Genomic DNA, 11,158 nt, shown 5'->3' with positions numbered 1-11,158 from the left:
TCACGAGTCCATCTGCACTCGGATATCAGGATAGCAATAAAATACTCCCAGCTGATCCAGATCTTATCTCAGCTATACTCAACGGCTTTGGGATGATTGAACTGCAGGGTTAGGCTCACAGCCATTCATCCCTCGATTTGACTGTCCCGAAAATTGAGTCATTGTGTAGCTCGAAACGTAGATAATGATTTTGGAACGTGTTCAGAGTGTAGTTCCTGCCGACTTCGGTCCTGGGAAGAGAATACATTTGAATTTTGATAAATCTTTCTCTGGTAATACAGGAAATATCCAAATCAGATAAAAATAAGGAGAGCGGTTAGCCAAACAGGCAATAAAATTTGTAACAGCTGTTAAACTACGATAGTTCAACGAAGGTCGAGTGTTTTTTCCATCTATTATTAATCACGCATTACGTCATCCGACGATGGAAACCATTGACTTACGTGTGTAAGTCAAGCTGTGTGTAGACAGCTATTCAATTACTACATCATAATTGAGCAAATAAATTGTGCCAGGAGGGGTGGAGATTTACCTGTCAGCTTTGCTTTAAAAGCTCAGCAAAAATCCTCCACTTCCACTCTGCATCGAGTCACAGACTTACATTAGTGGCATCAAATGCTAAGTGTATGTATAGCCGAAGATAAACTGAATTAATTTATTGCAATACCTATATCCGTAAGTGTTATATTTGACGAGTCATTTATCACCATATTGAATATTTGCATATAAAAATGCGTAATTTTAAAACCGAAATAGTACTTCTGTGGTACAGAATTTTTTGCCTTCGTATTTGTAACACGTCGTAGTTTAACGATCCATGCCGACGACGAAGTTCACAAAACTTACCAAAATCATTTCACGCAGGTGAAATCGAATATGGATACGAAACAATTACCGAGGAGAGTGCCTGCCTCTCGACAGACGGCATCTGCACTGTTCTTGGTGCGAAAGTTTTCTACTCGGTGGAAACACGGTCCAAAACGGAATGATATATCTGCGAGGAAACCCAACCGACTAAAAGAAGTGGGTTGAGCTTGGTGCCGAAGGCTGGAGCTACGACGAGGTACTGCCGTATTTCTTCAAGGGAGAAGATAACGGGGAAATCGATGATGTTGGCACTGCGTATCACGCAACCGGTGGACCAATGTCTGTTGAACGATCCCCGTACCAACCTCCATTTGCGGCTGCGATACTTAATGCTTCTGTAGAGGCGGGTTTCGGCGTCAGCGAGGACCTCAACGGGGCCCACTTCACTGGTTTCACTATCGGTCAAGCCTCCAACAAGAAAGGCGTGAGACGCAGCAATGCTGTGGCGTATCTGCGACCGATTAGACACAGATCGAATCTTCATATTTCACTGAACACCACCGTCAACAGGGTGTTGATCGAAAATAACGCAACGTACGGAGTCGAATACTACAAGGTAATGCTGACCTGACCCCGAATTCTAGAACCAAGATATCCGTGGCACTGGTGACGCGTTCAACGAATGACAAGAGAAGGATGTCATAAATTGGTCGTCCGTATGTACGAATGGAATTCATTCCGTTTTGTGTAGTCATCAGTGGCTTCTAATATGATGCATATATCAGCCAAGGATTCCGTAGATATTTTTTATCGTGTAGAGTTTTGCTTTTGCTGAAACACGAGCTGAGAGTCGTAACGTGAGCACAGTATCTAACTGTTCTTCAGACATTCGTACATTGAATGTAGTACCCAATACTCGGCTATACCATCAATATTCGATAGACCGTAAGAAAAATGCTTCATACTATTCAGAGATAGATATCTCGAAACAGCGACTTCCAATACAATTTGATGTAGTTGAAAATATCAATCAACGTCACTAAAAGCATCACCCGGTAGAATCTTATTAGTATACACCAATGGCCTAGCGGACTATTTATTTTCTGCTATATTTCTTTCGAGCGTCGACCGGCAAATTACTAGTTGAATATCCTCCGCAAGACGGCAAGGTGAGTACTATCAATGTATCAAGGGAGGTAGTTGTCTCCGCAGGCGCCCTCAAGACTCCCTTCATCCTCAAGCACTCCGGAATCGGACCCAAGGAGGAGCTGGAGAACTTCGACATCACGGTTGTTAAGGACTTGCCTGGTGTTGGCGAAAACTTCCATTACCACCCGACCTTTCCTGTAAGCTTCACCTTGAACGACCTCGACGAATACGACGACAGCTGGGCTGTTGCTGTTGAGTACCTCACGTTCCGAATCGGGCCTTTGTCATCCACTGGACTGACTCAGGTTGTAGGCGTCTTGTCGAACAACGATACCACTGATGAATGGCCCAACGTACAGCTCAAACCTGCTGGTTACCAGTCGGGTTGCGCTCCTGGTGAAATCGACGCCCTTAAAAGCTCAGGAAAACGTAGCGTGAGCATATCCGTTGGACGGCAGCACCCCGGCAGCAGAGGTTCGTTCATTTTTAAAATCACTTTACCGATTCTTCAGAAGTTTCTCTTTCAAATTCCATCGAGATACGGCAAAATTAGGAATGGACGACTCAATCTGCTGGTTAGAGTTTAGACTGATGTCCGAAGGACAGAATGTCTTGCCCTTTCCAAAACACCAAGTGTTACATGTACTTCTATCGATCACTGACTCAAATTTTGGGCTGTTTCGATGCTCCACTACAAAATTCGAATGCAATCTAACTCTCCATAACTTTTTGCACTCCAACTTCACGTTTGGACGAATTCTTATCGGCACAAAGAAGCTCTATTACTTCGCTACGCTTGAGCAAAATCCATCCTCAGCACCCGAGTACAGAAAGTTATGGAAAGTCTAGTGAGATGTGAAATCGTTCGGGAATTGTTCAAGCTATCTAGGGACTCAAGGGAACGAAGTTACCTATCATAAATTACCATTATGCAGGAAACATCACCCTGCGTTCGAGCAACGTCACTGACAAGCCCGTCTTCTCGGGAAATTTCCTGGGTGAGCAGGAAGATGTTGATGGTTTGGTCAGCGGTGTCAACTTGGCTTTGAAGTTGGCTGAAACTGAAGCCTTGAAGGCCTGGAATCTAACTTTGTCCACCACGACACTTTCCGGATGCGCAGACTACCATTACCCTAGTGACGAGTATTGGGCTTGCGCTGTCAAGTACGACACTGCTTTTGGACATCATTACTGTGGTACCGCCAAGATGGGCAATTCCTCCGATTCCATGGTAGTCGTCGATCCTCAGCTACGCGTTTCTGGAATCAGCGGACTTCGCGTTGCCGACGCGTCTGTCATGCCACAAGTGAGTTTAGCTTTTCGGAGCTTTTCAAGCTTACATGTTTTCTAGGGAAAAATTGTTTATTCGGTTCTTAAAACCTGTCATTTCGAATTTGTCTCCAAAATTTTCGAGTCTTAAATTTCAGTTTCGGTACATCGATGTTGCGTGGGATTCCATTTTGGATTTCAAATTTGGAGTTCAAATACTGTTGAATTCATAATGACGGTATCAGTGTTCTAACATAATTAACAAATACTGATTTCGATGAAAACAAACTGGTATATTTTTATCATAGTTGATTCCAAATCCTTAATCGTTAATTATTGATCTACATTAGTTTGCCTGCTTTCTGTACTCCCCAGAACATTTTTGATATCAACATCTAAAAATTAGATCTTAAACTGTGACCGCCTCTTACCTTCCTTCATCTCTCTAGGTCACATCAAACAACATTGCGGCACCCGTAATGATGATTGAAGAATGAGCTGTCGACTTTATCAAGAAAACCTGGGCCTAGTAATTTTGGCCGTGGCATAGAGACTCTTGTGAATATTGATTATCTGTAATGAAACCATGTAAAAAAAAGTAAAATTTTAAATAAAGGCTTGTGTTCGTTACGGATCTGCGAAGTTTGCCGTTATTTTTTGATTTGAATTCCTTGAGAGAGCGTAATTGTCATAATGAGAAATATTCACTTTATTTCAAATACCCTTAAAAGGAAATGAAATATATTCTTTGTGCCCGGCAAAAATTTTTCAAAGAAGAGAAATCATCGTAGGTCAAACATCAACTAATAACCAGCTCCTTACCAATGAAGGAAAATGTTTTATAATTCTGCCGACTTTGACACAGCCAAATTTTTGGAATAGACCTTGAAATAAAGTAAATTTAAGTTTGTAAGCTTTTCAGAAGATCCTGACGAAAGTATTGCGAAAAACTTGATTCATTTCTTTCTCGTTTTCCCAATAAATAGATGATGATTCTGGTTCTATATAGAGCTTATTCAATGACGCATAATAACTAAGTTCATAAATGTACAATATATATACTTCGAATCGTCAATATATTTGTAAGATCTTCAAAAAAAAAAAACATATTTTGTTTTGCCCTAATCATTATAATAATATTAATAACGTATGGTACAATTTCGCTGGCTTCAAATTTCACTTTCTTAACATATAATATTATGCACAACAGAAAATAAGGGTAATAGTAATAATTATGATGATTCGTAATAATAATAATGATGATAATAATAGTATCAGTAATTATAATAATACCTAAAATATAATATTACTTCAATCGTAAATGATAGGGCTCCTATTTACAAGATATCACACATACAGCAGTCGTACAATAATATTTTACATTGAACACTTAGCTGATCAAACTTATTTAGGTATCTGCATAATATAATTTACACACACACACACACACACATATATATACATATATATACATATGCATGTATGTATAACATATTTAATGGTATTTACATTGTTAGATAGTTAACTCCATTACGCGCACGTGATTAGAAAATATTTTCTCTCTGAATTTTGTTATAATTTTGTTGCTATTATCATTTGTAATTTCCTAATAATATTATTTATTTTGTTGATTTTTCAGTATTATATTCTGGTAATCGCGTCGGGAATCATATTGTGTATTTTTTGTAACGTAATAGCGTGTGCGTGTATTTTTATACATGGATAAATATGTACATAATTTATATAATCATTATTTACAATTTTTAGTTTGTGAATTTGCTGTTTTTTTTTTTTCGATTCGTGCAAGCAGCGTCCAACATACTATAACGATGTGTATACTTATATATATATATATATATATATATATATATATATATATATATATATATATATAATATACGTGTATATAATATATATATTTGTGTATAATTTTTGTAATATTTATTTATTCGTTTGCGTGTATATATATAGTAGATCCTCGCTTATCCGACCTTCGATTAACTAAGGTGCCGCATTATCCATCTCATTCGAGCACTTCACATTAACTGAGGTGTACGATCGGATAATATAGAGAACCTCGGATAAAACGGTATAATCGGCTATGCTTGTGTAGCAAATAGTCTTGTATCGCTACTTTGTTTGAATTGCGAGCTGGAAACGCGACAGTTGTTTCTGGAATCAACGAGAGAATATCGCGATGGCTTGAGTTATCTACGTTTTCCGTATTATCCGAGAATTCACTTATACGAGGTACGCTTTTTCCATATTACCTCGGATAAACGAGGTTCTACTGGATGTGTATATATACTATATATTTTATACGGAAAATTGCAGCTAGATATTTTTATTGTTATATCGATTCGTTTATGAGTTAATTCTGTTTTTCTTTTTGTTTTTTGTTTCTTTTCGTCTTTTTTTTGTTTTTGTTTTTGATTAGCAAATTGAGGCACAAACATGGCTGAAATTGTAGATCCGTTACAGGTATAGACGGGGATTAATAGCGTATTACATTTGAGTTAAAAAGAGCGAGAACATTATAAGACGGGTAGAGAATAAAAAGCGGGGGATTTATGAATTTTATTTTTCGCTGGAACTTCAGCGGGTTTTTATTAATTATGTAATCTTACAATCCCCTTCTCTTTAAAATCCTTCCATTTCCATACAATTGAGTAAGATTTAACATTCAGTTCGGACAGACGCGTTGTTCTTCCACGGTTGTTTAAAATGAGGGTAAAACCACAAATAGCATCATATCACATTATCTGCGCACGAACATCGTCAAAGCTAGGGCCCAAAAAGACTAGAGACAGAAGACCGAACTCGATGCCGATGACTGAAGCTCTGGAACTTTCAGTCAATTTTTAAAACCAATCTGGACGTCAGAGTCTTTTATAATACAGAAATCTGTAAGATTATTGGTGGAGGAACGGTGCGCAATAAATTTTCAAACGCGTTGTGAGAGGTTATAACATCTAAAAACCCGAAACAGATAGTAAATTGAAAAGTTAACTGGGCCAATTTTGGGCGCCTCAAAAATGTTAATGGAAACCGTCGAGATTCGATCTTCGCCAAGCTCGGTCTCCCGTGCATCGTTCGAAGTTTATTTTTGGTCTGCATCACGCTTCTCTGTCCACGCAGAGATCGCCTTCAATTATCTCGCAGCGCCGAAGGTGCTTTCGATTCGAAAACAGTTGTTATACAGAGTGAGAGTTTGTTTCCGAAGATTGAAAGCCGCCCCTCACACGATCTGCGCTCGATTCCTTTCTCCCGCATCAATTCTTCCCGGGGCCGAAATCCGCTCGGCTGCAGGACTCTGCGTCCATCTTTGGCTACTGGTCATCCTCTTCGACTGGGATGAAGCGTTTTCTGAGTTTTAGCGTCGTCGCTTTAACTCCTTGCGGCTATCAGCCAAGCCGCGGTTAATACGCAGTCGTCTGGTGGTGCATCAGCGGGTTGAAGTGATGGCTAAGATGGTGAGGCGGCGGTGGTCCCGGCAACGGGCTGTGCTGTGGCGCCACCGGCGGCTGACACACGTACCACTCCGTCAATTCCGGCCCTCTGGAGGCTGCGTGAGGCGCCGCGTTGCTCGGCGCCGTCGGAACCGCCGCCGGAGGCTGCGGTGACTCCGTGTGACCCGTCACCGAGAGGCTGCCGCCGCTGCTGCTGCTCTCTTCACCCTCGCTCTCGTAACCGCCTCCGATCTTTCCCTCTCCAAGCGTCATGCCGTGCACCTGTTGAACCAGAAACGTTTGAGGGATGAGAAGATGAATGACAATGGATGACGATTACATGGTCAGTCAACCCAATCAACTTTTGGCGAATTTCAAATCTCCAAAAACACGTGATACGTAACGACTGTCGGACCGTACAGGATGTTTTCTGTGAAACTTGCCACTCAACGCCAGCGGAAAGGCAACCGAAGCTACACTTTGGGTGCGTTCCGAATCTAGTTGGTAACGCTTAAAAACTCTTTAGGACAGAACTCTCTAGTGACGAACTCGGCAGTAAAAGAGAGATAAAAAATTGATAGCATTCAGAGGTAATTATAGCGAACGCACCCTTTATATTGATACGTATTCAAAGTGAGGCTCGCGTGTCTATATATTTGATAGTGTTGATCGGCTGGTTTCACAGAAGGCTTCCGTTATATTCATACGGAAAGAAATCCCTCAACTTTTTTTTATGGGAATTTAATATTGTTTATGAGTTAGGGTACGAATTCACCCCCAAGTCGAAGGTTTTTTTTTTTATAAGGGTAAATGGAATGCACCGAAACTTGAAAAAATATCGGGTTGAAGTTAGATTGATGTAACGATGCATGCAAAAAAAAAAAAAAAGAAACGCAATTTTTTTAACTTCAAGACGATTTTAAAGGAGTTGAGGTTGCAAAATATAATTTACATGCTTTGCTTTATAATGATTACATGACTTTTAGACAATTCTAAAATTGCAACGTAATGATTTTTCATCGAAATGCAGAGGTTACATTAACGTTACACTTCCAGCAATATAGAAAAACAAGATTTCGAATGATCGCAATCGTAATTTACCACTTGAGCTTAAAAAAGCAATATGGCGCCCATAATTGCCATCAGCTGATGATTTTAGGTTACCTAAGCTAATATTGAGTCGTTCCCAAAATCCGACAAACCTATCGATAGTTTATTTCGATAAATCAAATCCACGAAGGTTAAAAAACACAATAAGGAATCAGTTTTCTTTTTAGATACAACTGTCTAGGATTTTTTATATAATTGTTTAACTTTTGTATCATTTCGATACTACGATTATAGAAATCAAGATAGTGGTTTTATTATCCTGAGTGGACAGAGTTTTGCGCAAAAGTGTTTCGAGAGTGTTAAATTGATATTTGAATTCTGGACGCAGCAATTCTGAATAAACTAAGATTTCTTTACCGTTAAGTCAAATAAATGTTTCCAATCAAATAAACGTACTTCGTCCATGTCTTCTTATAGTTCAGCGAACAAAATATACGTCGTAAGGCTAGACAAGATCTGAACAGGAAGAAAAAAAAGGGTAAAAAAGAGAGAATCATAATATTTTCGACTTAGCCGGCGTTTAAATCACGCGACTCGAATTCATCATGAGCGTCACACTTGTCCCAGGATTTGTGACTCGTTGTACAGTCGTAGCTTGCGCATACACCTCTCTCTCTGTCTCTCTGTATTCTTCTCTTTTCCCGCGATCTCGATCTCCGGATCTCGGACCTCTGGAGATTCTTCGGATCGAGGATGAGAGGCGTTTTCGATGCTGTCTGTGGTTCACGCGCGAATGGCTACGGAATCTTAATAGGAAATTACCCCGGAGCGGTCGGCCAAAATCAAGGTGTTCCACCGTCGTTCGTCTCCTTCTCAACGGTGGATTGACGCGCTCATATCAGGAGAAAACGGTGAAACTTAGCAGATTAAATGTCTGACTACGCATGCGCAGCTTTGCCGTCTTTTTATTCAGGCTGGCCACCTCAAGCTTCATCTATCAGACTCGGTTTATTATGGTTATGGAGATGATGGGAATTTTTTATTTTTTTCGTCGCGTACCGATCTTAAATAGTTGATGTTGTGATTCAACGAGGCTATAAAAACTTATTTTCAACAAGCTGATGGCTGATGACTGCGACAATTCATCGTAAAAACGTAATATCAATTCGCCACTTGATACGGGAGAATTTGAAATCTCTTTCTCCACGACGAGTAAGTTGGCCCCCCTGCCTTGCAGACATAAATATTGGACCGACCAATAGAATTTACTTATTTTGCGCATGCGCAGTCAGTAACTCAGTCTGCTAAGTTTCTCCGTTTTCTCTCGGTATAAATCTCGCAGTGAAGATTTTGCTCCCAATTTTTATTCTCACAGGTTTAGCAGCGATTGTCTCTTGCACGTACCTTCATGTGTTTGCGCAGAGAGCTTGGATGGGTGTATGACTTGTCGCATCCAGAAACCCGGCAGTTGTACGGCTTGTCCGAGGTGTGAACATGGCTATGTTTTTTCCGGTCACTGCTGTTCGCGAATCTCCTCTCGCACCCGGTATATTCACACTTGAATGGTTTCTCTCCTGGAAATAAACAAGAGAGTGGAAAATTTTAATTAATTATCGAAGCCGTTGCCTTTTTCAAACAAGATATTACTCGGAAGTCTGACAGCTGGATCAGAATTCTCCGCAGAGTGTATTTCGAGTTTCTACAATAACCCGAAGGAAAAAAATCCTTGGCAAGGATTTATAACTGCACGCCTACTCCTAAGCTTGGAATCATAAATATTACTCCCGGGGATTCCTCCACGACACTGTGAGTATGGACTGAATTTTCCCCCGAGGAAAGGGCGGGAAATATAAAACGGCCCGAAGGATATAAGAGTAAAAGTGAGAAAAGGAAGGAAGTTGAAAAAAGAAAACTGCGGGGTAAAAAATATCGAGATTGAAGAGGCAAGTGGAAGAAGCTCGGAGAGGGTCAGAGCCACGGGTAGAGCGGGACTTTATTTATTTTCACCGGAAGTTGAGTGGAAAATATATTTCACTTGGTACAACCGCGCAAGCTTCGCGAATTTATTTTTTTTCCTTTCTCTTTAGATTTTTTTTCTTCTTCCTTTATACAGCGAAAAATATGCATACCTAAATATGTTTCACGCGTTTCATTCACCCCGGCAAATGGTCCGTCAAGTTTTCTTCTGCAATAATTTTTTCGATTCTGTTTCTACATGCTAATTTCTCGGATTTAGACTAAAAGATAGTCAGAACTGAACAGCGACGTTTCTATCATTAGGTTTTTTTTACTAGTATTCACCTCGCGTTTATTTAGTCGGCTATTGTCCGAGTTGTTATCAACTATCCGCTGTTTGTGTTCCCCAAGAGATACATTTGATATTTCGTGCATTTAAATGAGCTCTACAAAGTTTCAGGAATTTACTAACCCATTCCGCATTTAGAATCTATTTTCATAATTCATGAATGCAAAAATGCTAGAATGTAGCATGTAGCAACCAAAAGAAACAATGGAATTATTGAGCAGGGTTATTATAAGTGTTTCAGTCAATAGGGCCTTCAATTGCAAAAGTTTTATATACCCAAAAAATAGAGAAACAATAAAGTAATCAAGTAATTCTTTTTTTCCGTCTTTCAATCAAACGCAAATTGAAGCCAGTGGAGAAGATCATTAGAAAATTAGCGAAATTGAATTGCGTGTTAACACCCGGAGTGAATTGTTTTTCTTTTATAGAAAAAGAAATACCGCGTGATAATTTTCTGTTTTGTCTCACACAAGTATAAAAATTGGATTCTTTTTTCGCCCAAAGAGCCAGTCGTAAATGTTTCGATATTACGATCATTCAGCAAGAGATTGGAATTGAGTTGAGGGTTGACTCGGAGTTGTAATCCGATGAGCGATCGAGAAAATATTCATATATCCACGAGTACACAATACGGTATACATATGCATGGGTACACATAACAGTATATACCATATATACGCGTGTGTATACAGTTGGACAAAGGGTGTCACCGATTTAACGAGACAATTAATAACTTTTCTCAAATCTGTCCGGGGCAGAGAATAATCGGCTATATAGGGTGTATGGAGAGAGGGATCCCTCTCTCTCTCTCTCTCTCTCAATCTCTCTCTGCTCGAGGAAGCGGCGATGCGTCTGCGTGCATGTGTAAAATATATTTACACACACACGCGCACTGTTTGGCAAATAAATATAGTACGTAAATAAAAGTGTGACTATCCTTAGCTGCTTTGCTTCTATTCTCTGTCGGCCGAGGATGGCACTGCACTGTTTAGGGGCGGGGAGGGAGGGAGGGTCGGGTAGGCAGGGTCGATTGTGTGTGCAGATGGCAACAATATGCCGTGAAATATTGCAGCCGACGGCAACGACCACCGAAAGACCTGGCGTCGCGTTCTACGACGACCGCCTGCAA

The 11,158-nt window shown here is 40.1% G+C and overlaps 2 protein-coding genes across 2 annotated transcripts in view; one reads left to right on the top strand and one right to left on the bottom strand.

The window, feature by feature from the left end:
• Positions 1-1,489: 1,489 nt before the first annotated feature.
• Positions 1,490-3,882, top strand: LOC107220579 (glucose dehydrogenase [FAD, quinone]-like). Its single transcript, XM_046739396.1, has 4 exons — positions 1,490-1,523; positions 1,951-2,430; positions 2,892-3,262; positions 3,675-3,882. The coding sequence occupies exons 1-4, from the start codon at positions 1,490-1,492 to the stop codon at positions 3,720-3,722; spliced, it is 933 nt and encodes a 310-aa protein (XP_046595352.1). The 3' UTR covers positions 3,723-3,882.
• A 1,714-nt stretch (positions 3,883-5,596) lies between these two features.
• LOC107220581 (pair-rule protein odd-paired) overlaps positions 5,597-11,158 on the bottom strand; it is a 31,705-nt gene continuing 26,143 nt past the window's right edge. The window contains exons 2-3 of the mRNA XM_015659238.2: positions 9,129-9,298; positions 5,597-6,956 (exon numbers count right to left, since the gene is read on the bottom strand). Of these exons, the coding sequence (XP_015514724.1) occupies positions 6,645-6,956; positions 9,129-9,298 (482 nt within the window). The 3' untranslated portion in view covers positions 5,597-6,644. The remainder of the gene's footprint in view (positions 6,957-9,128; positions 9,299-11,158) is intronic.

Source organism: Neodiprion lecontei, chromosome 5, assembly GCF_021901455.1.
Source record: "Neodiprion lecontei isolate iyNeoLeco1 chromosome 5, iyNeoLeco1.1, whole genome shotgun sequence".
In the NCBI taxonomy this organism is placed as follows: domain Eukaryota; kingdom Metazoa; phylum Arthropoda; class Insecta; order Hymenoptera; family Diprionidae; genus Neodiprion; species Neodiprion lecontei.
The sequence above is the reverse complement of the archived record's forward strand: the minus strand, read 5'-3'. Positions and strand labels throughout refer to the sequence as shown.